The sequence below is a fragment of the Danio aesculapii genome, chromosome 19 (genome assembly GCF_903798145.1).
Source record: "Danio aesculapii chromosome 19, fDanAes4.1, whole genome shotgun sequence".
Classification (NCBI taxonomy): domain Eukaryota; kingdom Metazoa; phylum Chordata; class Actinopteri; order Cypriniformes; family Danionidae; genus Danio; species Danio aesculapii.
In genome coordinates this window covers 32,875,173-32,891,216 of record NC_079453.1, presented here as the reverse complement: position 1 = coordinate 32,891,216, position 16,044 = coordinate 32,875,173, and the positions used below count along the sequence as shown (strand labels likewise).

Sequence of the window (16,044 nt, the reverse complement as noted above, 5' to 3'; positions counted from 1 at the left end):
AAATTATATTAATATCAGCAGCAACACTCTCGCACAATACCCAGCTGATTCAGTCGTTGCCTAGCGACACAAAAAACGCATTGCACTTCTTTTTTTCTTTTCAACAAAAAGGCAGTGTGGTGCACCTCACGTTTTTGGAATGTAAATACGCATTCGTTGTGATCGGCCCCTAAAACTGACTAAAATTAAATGACTAAATGACTAAAAATGACTACAATTAAAACATAAAATCAAAATTACAAAAACTCTAATTTAACCTATTAGTAATTCTACAAATACAATAGGTACTTAAACTAAAATTAAACTGGTTTTCACAAAAAATAATAATAAATTATCAATACTGTGAAACATCTGGGTATTTTAATCAGTAATTTCAGTTTTTTTCTCATTTTTACATTTACATTTATTTTATAATATTTTATATATTTTAAATTAAATTATTATTATTATTAATGATAACCAGAATATTAATAAATAATATTTTATCAGCAATATTTCAAAAACTTAATTCTTCAGTTTTGAGCATTTCATTCATTTCTACAATTATGATTTATTTATTATCAGTAGTAGTATTGGGTTTACAGTAATACTTTTTTAATATCTGTATTTATTTATATATTTACATTATGGCAGTAAAAAAATGAAAAGAGATGTGCATAATTGTCTAAAAAATAAAGCAAAGTTTTCTTTAAACATCATAGTACCTGTTATTCAGATTTTGTGGTAAAAAAATGACCTCCACATGTTCAGGAGAGATTTGTTATATTTACCCACACCTGTCTGCGTGTCTTCAGGTGCAACTCCTTTATGGGGAACTCGGCAGTGCAGAAGAAGCCCATGTCCAAGCCCAGGAAGCCCCATCTGTCTGGGCATAAATCTAGCGGCAGCAGCAGCAGCTCACGAGAGCCACAGCCCAAACGTGTGGAGGAGGTTTACAGCGCACTCAAACAAGGCCTAGAGTGAGTGCTGCTGGACAATTCTCCATCACATGCTACTAGTTATACTGTACTGAAAAGAAATAGCTGTTGACTTAAATTTTTTAACATTACAAGTCCAAAATCAAATAAAAAGTGCTTCAGGGGTAAATAATGTGTCTGTGCTCTTTGGATAAAGGATTAATAATGATAAACAACAAAATCATAAGTCCAAGACACTCGAAAAGTGAAAAAATGAAAAAGCCTCTGCAAAACGTGCCTAATGATGAAATGCGTAGGTGTTGTGCACAACAGTGCTGATTACTTTTTAAATAATAGCCATGCCAAGAAAGACTTTTTATTCTTTTCAATTAATTTTCGAGTGCCTTGTACGTATGATTTTGTAGTTTAACATCACAAGTCATTTTAACATGCATTACATTTCAATGAATTAAAACAGCTCATGTGGTCGGTGCCAATGGCGTAGTGGAAAATACACCGACACATGCACTCCGGTGTTCGCGGGTACGATTCCCGCCTCGAGGTCCTATGCCTCTCTCTGCTCCCCACACTTTCCTGTCAATTCTCTCTACTGTCCTGTCCAAATAAAGGTGAAAACCCCTAAAAAATAATAATAAAAAAAAAAAACAGCTCATGTGACTTAAAAATTAAGTTGATCAACTTTTTAATTAGTTAAATTAACAAAAGATATGCTGTCGTTTGATCATAGAATTTTTTTGCAATCAAATTAACCTTGGAAGTAATTTTAATATGCATTAAACTGACATAAAACAGTTTGTATGACTTAAGTTGAAACATTGATGATTTAATTATTTACATTAACATAAAATATGTTGTCCTGACTTAGGGCACACTCACACTATGCTATCCGAACCATGCCCGGGCACGTTTCCTTGTTCGTTTGACAAGTGTGAGTGCTCCGAAACAGGCCCAAGCATGGTTCAGTTGGCCGGCCATGGCCCGGTTGGAAGAGGTGTGCCAGAGCGTGGTTCGGTTGGGCTTTGGTGCGGTACTCTTGTAGTGTGAGTGCAAAGCACGCCTGAGCCCGAAACTGAAGATGCGACGTCACTTTTATGGGAGTGTTTCATATGGGTTTATTCATCATTCTTACAATTCAATGAATGCGAACTGTCATAGTTTATTAAGGATACAAACCCCTCGCTGCACGTCAGCTGCACCTTCAGCAAACCTCCTAATACCTGCAGCATGAGGACTTTTATGATAATTTATGAGCGTAAAAAGTGGTGGATCTGTTCAGCAAAATATTGGACTGCGTGTCACTGCATCCCAAACGATTAAAACTAATACAAACAATATAATTAAAGCAATCTCCATTATATGGAGCGAGAGCACTTCTCTTCCTGTTAAGCTGAACAGTCGCATCATCGATGATGTAAGCGTGTTTGTTTGTTTTTTTGTTTTTTTATCAAATTAACCTTACAAGTCATTTTTACTTACATTACTTAAAGGGACAGGTCACCCAAAAATCAAAAATGAAAATGAACATTTGCTCACCTTTCACTTGTGCCAAACCTAAATGGGTTCTTTATTCTGTTGAACACAAAAGAAGATATTCTGAAGAAAGCTGGAAAACTGTAACCAATGACTTCCTTAGTATTTGTTGTTCCTACTATGGATGTCAGTTGTTACAAGTTTTGATTTTTCTTTAAAAAAAATCTTTCTTTGTGTTTGGCAGAATAAAGAATAAAGTTTTATAACAATTGAGGGTGAGTAAATATTGAATACATTTTCGTTTTTAAATGAACTATCCCTTTAAAATGTATACATGACTTCTTTTGACTTAAAAAATTAAGTTTAAACATGGATATCTAATTTTAATGAATTATATTAACACAGAAACCTGTTTTTGTGGCTTATTGACTGTGCACATTGACTGCATGAATCAGTGCTGTGATGTAATCTTGACGTACAGTCATTGTTAGTGCAGCTCTATGTAGCACTGAATTCTCTGCTGTTTATCTTTCTGTCAGTGAATATCTGGAGGTGCACCAAACTGAGCTGGATAAACTCACTTCCCTCATGAAGGACATGAAGAGGAACTCCAGACTGGTGAGACAGGATGTGACATCACCTGGGTGCCTACACACTACAGTTTGAGCCGTGTCAGAGTGCGCAAATCTGTTGTTGATTATTCAGAGTTTTGACGTCAAACTCAGTGGAGAGGGATATAAACTTGACAAAAATGAACTGGTTAAATATAATAGTATTATGAAATAATCACAGTTGTTACACTGAATGCTGACACTGATCATTTTTGAACTTCTGTGAATAGAGAAAGATGATTTTTTTTTTAAATTTACCGTTTGGTTTTGATTTCAGTTCCTTTGCTTTAGGAAATTAATGTAATTGTGACCCAGCTTTTTTTCACCATCATACAAATGGACAAGTCTGATTCAAAAAGCACTTTTGTCTGAACCTACTGTAGTGCAGAGGTTTTCACTTTTCAATTTTGAGGCGTGCACTCAAGTAAATTATGATGACGATTTTTATGTGTTCTCTAGAGTGAATCTGATTAACGTTAGTTCCACAGCTAACTATCAGGCACCTGTAGAGTTTATGCGTTTAAGTAAAATATATACAAATAGAATGGAAAATTAATGACGGTGAATGAAAGTAAAACCGGTGAGCCGTCTGACAATAAAGTGCCCTTCTGAATCAAATCAGCAGGATGCCCTTCTGGATATTTAACTTACTTTAAAGACACCACTACTGACCATGTTTACATGGACATATGTAATCTAGTTATTTGCCTTAATCTGAATAAGACAATAATATAATTAAGGTGTTTACGTGAAGTGCTTTTTGAATGTTGCGTCATCAGCCTATCCACGTTTCCTGCAGAGTTTCATGTAATTTTTGGCGTTTCAGCTTATATTTTTCGATTTTAACTGCAGTTCGGCAGTTTTACTTTCACTCATGAACATTTCATTCATGCCCCCATGACAAACTGGAGTATCGGACACGAGTATGACTAAGGAGTGGTGGAAGAGTATTGTTTTTGTGGAATTTAGTACCACACACCGCATCGCATTGCATTTCGTGGTGTGTGTGTCTGCGGTCCTTTACTGACAGCCGTGTGTGTGTATCTTGTCGCAAAATGCGGTAAAAAGACCTACATGACGGTAATACTTATATTATATATGCATACTCCACATGTCTTAACTCCATTTCCATCTTTGGGGGTGGGCACGAGTGAAATTGGCCAAATTTGGGGGGCGTGTGTCCTAAAAGGTTAAAAACCCCTGCTGTAGTGTGTAAGTGCCCTTGCTCAAAAATGCTTTCAATGATTCTAGAATGTTGATAAAACCCTGCTGAAAAAACTAGTATGGGGGTTAGGGGAAAATATAGGCTATACTAATGCTTAAGTAATCCAGCTGTAAATTCAGATTTACCATCACAGAATTATAGAAATAAATAACATTTTCATTATAAGCTTTAAATTATTCTAATATTCTAAGTTAAATAAATGCCTTTTTTTGGTAATGTGCATAACAAAATACTGCTTAAAATGTTAAAGTTTACTTTCAGAGCATATATTTTGGCATACTGCAGAGGCAGAACTATTGCTTTTTGGTGTACACGTGAAAAAAGAAAAGACAAGAAATGAAAATCTCATTAAGAAGTCATTAATTGCAGTGCAGCATGTTTTAGATGCGGTTATTTTGCTCACCCTCAGGCCATTCAAGATGTAAAGAAGATTCTTAACTGAAACTGTGGTCCTTGGTGATTTTAAAGCCAAAAGCTTCTGGCACTTTCAGGAAAAACAAATGTAATAAAGTGATATGTTTAATAGGTAGAATAAAACGTGGTAACACTTCACAATAAGGTTGTATTAGTAAATGTTAGTTAATGCATTTACTAACATGAACAAACAATTAATAAAGTATTTCTTACAGTATTTGTTCATGTTAGGTAAATATAGTTCATTGTTAGTTCATGTTAACTCACGATGCATTAACTAATGATAACAAGCAAGATTTTGGTTGTTAATAATGCATTAGTAAATGTTGAATTATGATTAATACATGCTGTACAAGTGTTGTTCTTTCTTAGTTCATGTTAGTGCATACAGTAACTAACATTAACTAATGAAACCTTATTGTAAAGCGTGACCTATAATGTATACCAGTGGCTTCTGATGATACATTGAGGTATATGTTTTTTTGACTCTCAGAGTGCCATTGAATTGCACTCAGTGAATAACCATTGATCACGGTTTCAGCCAAAAATCTTCTTTAATGTCTTACTGAAGAAAATGTCACCTACAACTTGTATGGCCTGAGGGTGAGTGAATAATTTTTGACTGAACTATTCTTTTCAGCTGGGTATCAGTTTTTCTAGGAGGAGATCATGTTTTCTTTTTTCAGTGTTTCCACTAATGTTATGTTTTTCTTCTTCCTCAGGGTGTGCTGTATGATCTTGACAAGGTAGGGGCACTAAACCCACTAATGCTTCTTATCCTGCATGAGTTGACCTGTGCTAAACTTTTGAAGAAGTTTAAAGTAAGAAACATGCGGCAGGAGGAATAAGCAGCTTTGCATAAGTGATGTGCTGCATTTATTTCTGCACAGATCTGTTATTGCGGCACTCTGATCGCCGCAGGTGTCGGCCATGTTTAAAATTAGTGCATATGAACTTACATTGATCCCTGTGTGAAAAGCTTTTTTTCCCCCCTCTGTCAGCAAATAACTCTACATTTTTGCTTCCTAGCAAATCAAGACCATAGAGCGATACATGCGACGACTGGAGTTCCACATTAGTAAGGTAAAGCTCATGTCTTTTCTTATATAGAGATTTGTGTGCTTTCGTTGTCTGGTTTATAGATTAGAAGTACCAGGGTTCCTTCAGGTCTCTAGAAACTCATTAAGAATATTACATTTGAATAAAAAAAAAAACCTTACTAATGAGGTCTGAAATCGTGACTTAGTCAAATCTAAATAGAACTATCAAAACTAATTAGCATTATATATATATATATATATAACTACACATGTATATAAGAATATAAGAACTACTACTAATAATATTATATAAGAACAACAATAATGCTATCATCTAAATATACAGCAGGGAAAATAAGTATTGAACATGTCACCATTTTTCTGAGAAAACATATTTCTAAAGGTGTTGTTGACTTGAAATTTTTCCCAGATGTTAGTAACAACCAAAGAAATCCATACAGTATATGCAAAGAAAACAAATCTAATTAGTTAACAAATTATGAAATGATGAAGGGAAAAAGTATTGAACACACGAAGAAAGGGAGGTGTAGAAAGGCAGCGAAAGCCCAGAAAGCAGCTGAAATCTCTCAGTAGTTCTTTAGCAACCCTCTGCCCTTCACCATTGTAAATTAATATTGCTTCAGTCCAACATCTGCATTACCAGGACGATGAAGATGAATCCAGAGTGGACATTTCAGTAGTGATCCAAAACACGGCCAAGGAATCTCTCAAATGATTTAAGAGAAAGCAAATCAAGCTGTAGAATGGCCCAGCCAATCACCTGACTTGAATCCAATATAGAATACAAAATAAATATCTGATCTGATAAACGAGACCCACAGAACCATCAAGATTTTTACGCTCAGTTGAAGTCTGTGAAAAACTCACACCTGAGCAATTCATGTGCTCCACGTTCGCCAGTTCAATACTCATTTTTCCCGCTGTATACAGTATAATTATTATTGTTTATTCTCTTGTTTATGTGACAGTTCGCACTTTTTCTGAGAGTGTATTGTGTGCAGTGTATGGTAAACAAGAACAAAAAGATAATTGTTAAATATACTTTAAATTGTGAGTTTACTTTCTATGTTTGGAGGTTTGTACCATATGTATTATGACAATATCAGAGTTATTGTTTGAACAATTTGCGAGCTGACATTGGGTTGTTAATGGTTTCATTGTCTCACTGTGCAGCGAAATGCCCATGAGATTCAAGATAGACTTGCATTTTCCCCCCAATGAATTTTTATATTTTTATTTTATCATATGATATAGTTAAATCACAAGATTGTCGTTTTAATCAACTAACATTGTTGGGAATCTTATCTTGCATTGAGGTTAACGATGGATCGATTATTTAATTAGTATATTAAGCAACTGATTTTAATCAAAGTTTGATCATGGTGCTTAGTGGAAACTCTGATTAAGATATCGTTTTCTTTTCAAAATTGCACATGTGGTGTTCACATTTTTATTTCTTTGGTTTTAAAAGGACAGTTTAACCAAGAAAAATAAAAAGAATAAAGAAGAATAAAAACTCTCTCATCATTTACTCACTTGTTTCAAACCTCTTTTTTCTGTTGAACTCAAGAATATATTTTGAAAGTAGGTAGCCATTGACTTTAATAGTATTTTGTTCACCTACAATGTATGCCAGTGGCTATCCAACATTCTTTAAAATATGTGACCACGAAACACACACATTTAAAAAAGGTCAATTTTTGACAATTCTTCCATTGATGTATGGTTAGTTGGCATTGGACAATATTTGGTCAAGAAAAAAAATCTGAAATCTGATGGTTTAAAGGTGACGCGGTGGCTTTGCATGTTCTCCCCGTGTTTGCATGGGTTTCCTCCGGGTGCTGCGGTTTCCCCACAGTCCAAAGACATGCTCTATAGGTGAATTGAATAAACTAAATTGGCTGTAACGTATGTGTGTGAATGAGTGTGTTTGGATTTTTCCCAGGACTGGGTTGCAGCTGGAAGGGCATACGCTGTGTAAAACATATGCTGGATAAGCTGGCAGTTCATTTCGCTGTGGCGACCGCTGATGCATAAAGGAACAAAGCCGAAGAAAAATGAATGAATGAATGAATGAATGACAGTTAAAAAAATCGCATATTACTGATAAAAACATTAAAGTTGGGTAATATTAAGGAAGGAAATTTGCAAAATATCTTTAGGAACATGATCTTTGCTTAATATTCCAATCACTTTTGGCATAAAATAAATGTTTTTTGGACAAATCTTAAAAATACACTCGTGCAAGAATGGTTTTGTGCTCCAGGGTCACCTATTTCTCAGGAGAGAAAAACTCATAAAGGTTTTGAACCGCATGAGGGTTCCAATTTGGAGAGCAAATACATTTTTTTGGTGAACTGTCCTTTTAAAAAAGCCTTCAAATTTTGGATTTAAAAAATTGGCAGGAAGCCAGAACACAGCAAGTGGAAAAAATAAACGCCCTGCCTCATTTGGAGCCCCCTGGTTTGGCATTCTCCAGTGTCAGGAGTCCCGCTGTGTCCCCTTGCTCTCGCACTGTGTTTTAGTGGCATTACAGGTGTGTGTGTCTGCAGTAAACTACAGTGCTGAATGGCAACTCAGCAGCACATCTAGTCCCCAAGTAGTCATGGCAACCTGAAGATGGGCGCTTTGAAGAGCAATTCATAGCTCAAATTAGCCCTACACACTTGAAATTAGCCCCGCTTCCAGCTAGCCCACATCAACACTCTTGAACAGTGTGGTCGTATACAGAGTTCCAAGAAACAATTTAACCCTTGTTTTTATTTTCATCCCCATAAAGAACATTTTGTGTCTGACTTGTGTTAATGTTTTGTATTTTCCCTTGTGTTTTATGCTTGGCACTGGATTTGGGTCACGGCAATTCTCTGGAGTGATGAATAAATCTCTGATGGCTCAATCTAGGGTGTTAATGAGCGTATGTCTAAATAGAGGAGAAATGCATTTTGTTTTTGGCGAAATGAGAAGGGGAAGTTTTTGTTTGAAGCTGATTAGATCTGCGATGCCCTATTTAGATTGCATGGATCATCAGGATTGGCATCCCATAGGAAAGAAAGGCACAAATGAGATTATTTCTCCTGCATCAAAATAATGTAGAGCAAACTTCTAGTAATTTAGTGATATTCTATATTCCTTTTCTGCAGTTTCAGATGAGATTTTAAAGGGCCATGAAACCCACCCCTGTCTCAGCAGAGTGTTTTCACACCTCTAGTTTGAAAAAAGTCAGGAAAATGTGTCCAGCTTTGTTTAGGTAGGAGTGTTGAGTGTCAAAAGAAGGAAGGGTTTGCATGAAAAGGGGAGTTTGAGTACATGCAAATGCAATACAGCGGCAACACAGACACAGGGGAGACAGACAGTGACTATGTTTACATGGACATCAGTAATCGAATTATTTGCCTTAATCTGAATAAAACAATAATATGATTAAGGTGTTTACATGAGTTGCTTTTTTTAATCCTTTCATGATCCCGTTTTACATGTTGTAACACATCATACGATTAACGTCAACACGTCACCCCGCTATCCACTTTTCCTCCAGAGTTTTATGTAATTTCAAGTGTTTCATTCTTAATTTGTCGACTTTAACTGCAGTTTGGCACTTTCACTTTCATTCAGGAACATTTCATGCATGTCCCCATGACAAATGAGATATTGGATGAGAGGAACTGCTGGAAGAGTGTTGTTTTAATGGAATTTTTGATACCGCACGCCAAATTGGAAAAAAAAAAACCTCCGCATTTCTAGGTAAAAACACATAGCCATGTGTGTATGGACTGTCCTGACATAAAATGCGGCGAAAATCCTACACGACGATAATAGTTTGATTAAGGTGTTTACATCCGGAGAGCAGCATTTACATCGGATCTTTCATTCTATAATGTTGTAGTGATATTAACGTACTATAAACTTAGTAACTAAATCATTTTGACTAAGATATGTCTTGAAAAACTGAAAGAGTACTGCTGACGATACTAACTAATTTTGCCATCTGAATAAACATAAACAACGAATATTGATCGCACACTTACCAAATTTGTTGAGATAGGACAATCAACACAAACTGTAACCGCGTCTTTTTTTTAAAAGGAGAGGAGTGGCAAGTCCGGATTTCAGCATTTCCCAGATTCGAAAAGCTCTCGGGTAAAAAATGTTTCTTACAAAAATATTTTTGTTGCGTGTTAGCAGACCACTGTAATCCACAAGTGTCCACACGTAAGCTATGCTCTTATTGTGGGAAAATGGAAACAAAACCTTTGTTGCGGCACATTAAACAAAACACTGATGACCCATGTCTCCGAACAGTTCTTCTTCTTTCACTTGTTTTAATTACGGTTGGCAACACAATGTGGCGTCTCTCTGAGTCTAAACACTGTAACAAGTAAAAACAGTCTTCTAATCTATCATGCAGATTAATGAAGTTGCACCTCATTCACAATAAAGTGCGCTGATTGACTCAAACCAAGTCTTTCTCATGAATTAATGCTGAAACTCAAAGACATCACGTTACACCTGCCCGTACAGACATCCAGTCTACACGCTGGAATTCACACAAGGATCTAATCGCCGTGACGTAGATTCAAAATTTCTTTTCAAACCGGAAGAACGAATTTGCTCGAAATACCTATTTTCACTTTATTTGGAATATATGTTTCCTAATAGCGTTTTTAGCAACGTAGGACTCATATATGACTGTTAACATGTTGTGGTGTTTCGTGACCCTTTAACAACTTGCTATGTTCAATTTGGGATAGAATAATTCTTTAAGTAAACTTGATCTGGTTTACCAAATTAGACAAAATCTTGTGTGACTCAAGAAATTGTAAAAGGTTGCAAAATATGTGCATAATATGACCCATATTATTAACATGAAAAGAAAAAAAAACGTCATGGCAAGATGAAAAAGGTCTTTTCTTTCATCAAAATGTGAAAAATAAAATAGAAAAAAAATATATATATATTATGCAAAATCATATTTTGAACATTATAATGTGTTCTGTTTAGTTACATTTTTTTCTATTCAATTTTTTTCCTTTTGTCATCTAAAAAATAAAGAATAGCATACAACATTAGAAAAACACCAGGGGCCTCATATACAAAGACTTGCGTTGAATTCATACTAAAACATTGCCTACGGACAAAGCTGAAAATGTGCGTACTCAGTAACGCAGTAAACCAGATGTATGAAACACTGCATACGCCGAATCCCACGCATATTCTCTTTGTACATCCGAATTAACGTGAAACTGAGCGTACGTGCACGAGCGAAAAACCCTCCCTGCCTTCCTCCCCCGTATAAATATGGTAATGACTGTACTTTGGCAAAACCAAAGGAAAAAGCAATGGCAAAAGCAAGCAAAAAGAGAAACTTCATAGACTGTGAATTGGAGGTACTCCTATCGGAGGTAGACCGGAGAAAAACTGTGTTATTTGCAGGTTTGTCCTCCGGAAATAATAACAAAAGAAAAAAAAATGGAGTTTAAAAATAGAGAGTGTAGCACGGTTAACGCAGTGAGGTCTGAACATCGCACTGTGAGTGAATTAAAAGAAATGGCCCGATGTAAAGATGCAGGTTAAGAGGGGAACAGTGGCACATCGTCAAAGTGTGGACCAAACAGGGGATGCTGAACTAACACCCTTTGAGGAGAGAGTTGCCTCAATTGTGGGCGACACTTTACTGTCTGGAGTAGTATCCGTGTCTGTGGGAGACACCGATGTATTAGAGGAACACTTTTTTGGGCGGTATAGCAGCACCCCTCCGCTCTTATCAAGGCAGCGCCACCAGCATTTCAGCTGCCCAATCGCATTTGAGCATCACATATTATTTGCAATTATTATATAAATTATTATTTATTGAATAGAAAGCTTTTATCTTCAGATGGTGCCTTTATAGAAATGTGCGTGCAGTCGATCGCTCCGATTACATTGGGAAAACCGGCGATCGCTGCAAATTGTGCGTCAATGTTTGGCTGGTCAACTGCATGGTATGGAAACCTTATATACCTGCTAGACATGCGAATGATCCCATCCCATACAGCTGGCATTGCACGGCTCAAAGACGACTGGCTTGTAGTGTGCAATTTAACATAATTGCCTCTAGGAGTCGCCAAATGGAAATAAAACAAACACACACAAGAAATGCACGTTTGCCAGACATGAAGTTGGCGTGGACCAACGCACATTCTCACGTTAATTTCATTGTTAGTAAATCCAAACGTGAGCGTGAAATCTGGCATACGCAATGTTTTTGTGCGTACACAGCGTTGATACATGAGGGCCCTGGAGTTTCATTTTTAGATGATTTATGCCTTTAAGGCCTTACAGTAATACTCATGATATTTGTTGCTAAAGCAGGAGGATTTGTTACCGAAGCAGGGCTTTGATTCCTGTCGAGGTGATGCATTAAAGTTCTCAAAGAGGGTTTAAGTATGTTGACAGTCAACAATTACTCTGAGTCTATTAGCATTCTAGAGCACAGCAAGCCTCTCTAAGAAGGTAATACCTAATAACTAATGTCATTTATTCTTTCTCCAATAGAGCAGTCAAGTGCTATGTTTCCATCCAAAGTTGCAAATTTAACTTGTGTGCAAAATTGCAATATTGCATTTGCAGATAAAGGACTGTTGTCATCCCATGTGTTCAAAAGAATGTAATTGTCACACCCAGGAATGTGGTGCAATATATCAGTAATAAAAATGTTTCTACAGTATTTTTTTACTTAACATAATTTCTACAGAATTGGTTTCTCAAACAGGAAATCACTGTTTTTCCCTCCATAATAAATAACAATCGCTAGCATGTTTTCTTGCTTTTGGATGTGGGTGCCTGATGTTTGGTAACCCAAAACGTTACATTAGACATTGCTTTTTTAATTATTAAAACAACATCTGTGATTATGTTATTGGACATTAAGCTGTGAATTGATCTCAAACACATCATCTGTTTAGACAAAATCAAGTTTTGGTGGCCATTGAGGAATTAGATTTGGTAAATGTGTTTGTCAATTGTATTTATCTTCTTTTTTTAATATCAGATTCAGTTTTATATACAAATAAGTGAAAGTGCCCTGTTTTTACATTGTTTTCTAAGCAACACGAACAGACACCAAATGATGGTACCGTCGTGTGTACACTCATAAAAAGCAATGTTTACAATTCTAAAAGACATGGCATGGGTTAGGTTAAAGTCTGCATGGACCGGAAGCAGCAAACAGTCTATTTTTTGTGATTGGATGTAGTTAAGTAGGCTTTTCATTCAGAAAGATCTGGAAATGGGTTTTGGGAGAGTTATTACAGCGTAACAGACACCTCCTCATCATTACTGTTTGTTGTCATAACGATCTCAAAACTGACAGTTGGAGGGGCGTGGTTAGGTATGTTAACCACGCCCAATACGCTCAGACTGACGTAATCTGGGACTTCAACTGAAAACAAACAGGAAATGCATTTTAAGATTTTAATTTTAGATTACAAGGGCAAACAATTTTTTCTTAATGAAATCCATAGATGAATTGTTCACCACTAAACTAGCAATGAGGGCTAACAAAATCAATATGGTTAATTTAGATTTCATGTGTAATTGAAGGTTGGAGTTAGGGTTAGGGCTTCACATCTGATTAGCTTAAAAAGTGCATTAAAATGAAAAAAAGAGGTAATGGCTGAACAGAAAAAAATTCCCAAATCAAAAAAGATGGAGCAACAGAGCCACATCCACTTGTTGCATGATCGCCACAAACATAATAGTAGTTTAGCAGCAAACATTTCCAAAAAGTGCAGCTCGAAGTGTTTCAAATTTCTGAAGCAAACTCCAAACAAATAAAGATTGCTTTGGTCTCATTTTCAATCTTCGATTGTGGACCTTGTTGCTTTAGTTCAGTAGGATCTGTTGAAACACATTAGCAGAATAACATCCAGGACATTGAGATATAAGTGCTAAAAATGAGGCCAACTGTGGCCATAGGAAAATGAATGTCTATAATTATATTGTTATAAAAGACTAGATGTGTGTCACACAAAAAAAGAACATTGATAACTCAGATTCAGACTCTCAGCACTTCCAAAGTCAGCTTCCCACAGCCCTATACCTGCTTTATCTTCCTGATCAATCCACAAAATTGAGTTTTGTTGGTATAATTTAATGTTTCATGTTTGATTAAGTAATAATAAATAATATTTTGACTCAAATATTACCAGGAAATGTATATATTTATTACCATTTTATCAGTGACATTGTCAATATCAGTGTTACTTGTGCATATGAAGTTAAAGTCTGTCTAAAAGCAAAATTTACAATGTTCATTTTGCTAGTGCACATTGTTATTCTTTAAGGCCCTGTCCACACGAACATGGGTATTTTCAAAACCGCACTTTATTTCTATGCGGTTTGGCTGTTTGTTTACATGAAAACACAGTGTCAGGTGACTGAAACCGATACGTTCTGAAAACTTGGGGCACGGAAAAGATTTTCCAAAACTCTGGGTACAGTGTGGACAATATTTCCAGAGTTTTCACGTCAGTGTGCATGCTGTTGTCTCCTTTCTGATTGGCCATCACTAGGTTCACACCAAACACAGAAGATGCAAATGAAGCAAATTCTGAACCTTTGCAGCAAACGCATATCATATTTTGTGTCGTTTGCCCTTGGGGCAGTAATCTGTCTCCTCAAGTTTGCATTGATTTGAATTTAATTTACTTGTGCCAATACTTGTTTCTGCATCTGGTGTGGAGAAAACTCAGCATAAAAGTTTCATTATCGCCCCCTGTTGGTTTGGCGTTCTCTTGACATACATCACAGTGGGCTCTATTTTAACTATCTAAGTCATTAAGGCTGTGTCCGAATCCACTTTTGCTATTTTAAGGACAGAAAAATCTGCTCTGCACTGCAGCGCATGGTCTAGCAGGGTCGTGGTTGTTCTCTTAATGAGTTATAGGTGTGTTTTGAAAATAAACCAATCAGAGTCTCATCTCCCAATGAGAGAATGAGCCTCCTCATTCTTTACTTTCACTTTCACTCTCTTTCGTGGATAAGGAAACTTGTTGTACGCACAGATGTCCATGAGCCTACATAAATAATTTTGTTTGTTAAGCATAAAGATTTGTTTCAAAACTATTTCTAAATTCAGTTCTAATTTCCAGCAAACTAATAAATGAACAATAATAACGAAATACGGTAAAAAAACTGAGTTTTCCAAATATATCCAAATACACATGCTATGCCCCATATAGTCCAAAACCTGACAGGTGGGAAAATCTAAGCTTGTTTTTAATAAACCAAATATAAATATGAATATAATAAATAATACTAATAATAATAACAACATTATATAAAAGCAAATTGTCATGAATAAACAGAAAAAGCCCCCGAGATGAAAGCATGAAGGCAGTGGTTTTTATATTTATGTTGAAAATATAATTTTTTGTAATATTTTATTCCTTTAATTATTTTTCATTTGTAAAGATATTTGTGTATTGCTGTACATCCTGTGTGTTTAAGCAATGTGTAAGGGAGGCGCACAACTAATACACTCTGCGCTGGACTTTAGACCTGCTCTGGTCTATTGTGCAGTCTATTTTAGTTCTTCAAAATAGCAACATGCCAAAAATGCGCCTTAACACGCCTCTTATCTAGACCGAAACACCCATGAGTCCACAAAGTGGTGCAAATGGATTTGCTATTTAAACAACTTGGCGGACAACGGGAAAATTAGTGTCTGAAATTAGCAACACGTCATAGAAACATATCTTGCGCCTTATTGCGCCGGGTGTATGATAGGGCCGAGTGTGTTTTCGTATTTTTGTGTTGATGGAGATAACAACTAAAGCGGGAAAAACCTCGATCATAAAAATTCCCGTGTACGTGTGGACATCGCCTAGGAAAAAAAATTTATCAGTGCAAGTTAATTTCTCTGGAAAAAAAACAAATGCTTTGTTTTGGTAATCCTCAATCAAAGCCTGACCGTTTGGTTCCAAGTTTGGAGGAGCTGTTCTTCTCTGCTAATCAGTTTGAAGCTTCAGCTATAATATTCGAAACCACGCCCCCCTTCCTAACTTTAGTTTGCTATGAGGAAATGACGTGCAAAAAGAAAGCCCCGCCCCTACTCAATATTCCTTTTCAGTTGGAACTGAAATAAAAGTCTCCACAACTTCCGGTTCACACTGACTTTAAGCTACAATGAACTCTTTTCACATTTCTGGGATTCTCAGTAGCAAAAGTCATCATATTGGGTAAATTTATAGCACAGTGAATGAGAGAGTCCAACAAACCACTTTTTTACAACCCTATTTGCTGAAATAATAAAACAAAAACTCCACAATGGTGTTATCAAGACTTTCAGAAAACGGAAAAATATTGTG

General features: G+C 36.1%; 1 protein-coding gene across 2 annotated transcripts in view; it reads left to right on the top strand.

Moving 5' to 3' along the window:
• ripor2 (RHO family interacting cell polarization regulator 2) overlaps positions 1–16,044 on the top strand; it is a 114,714-nt gene that overhangs the window by 57,350 nt on the left and 41,320 nt on the right. For both annotated transcript variants that reach the window (XM_056479640.1, XM_056479641.1), the window contains exons 3-6: positions 795–959; positions 2,927–3,005; positions 5,360–5,383; positions 5,667–5,720. In XM_056479640.1, the coding sequence (XP_056335615.1) occupies positions 795–959; positions 2,927–3,005; positions 5,360–5,383; positions 5,667–5,720 (322 nt within the window). The remainder of the gene's footprint in view (positions 1–794; positions 960–2,926; positions 3,006–5,359; positions 5,384–5,666; positions 5,721–16,044) is intronic.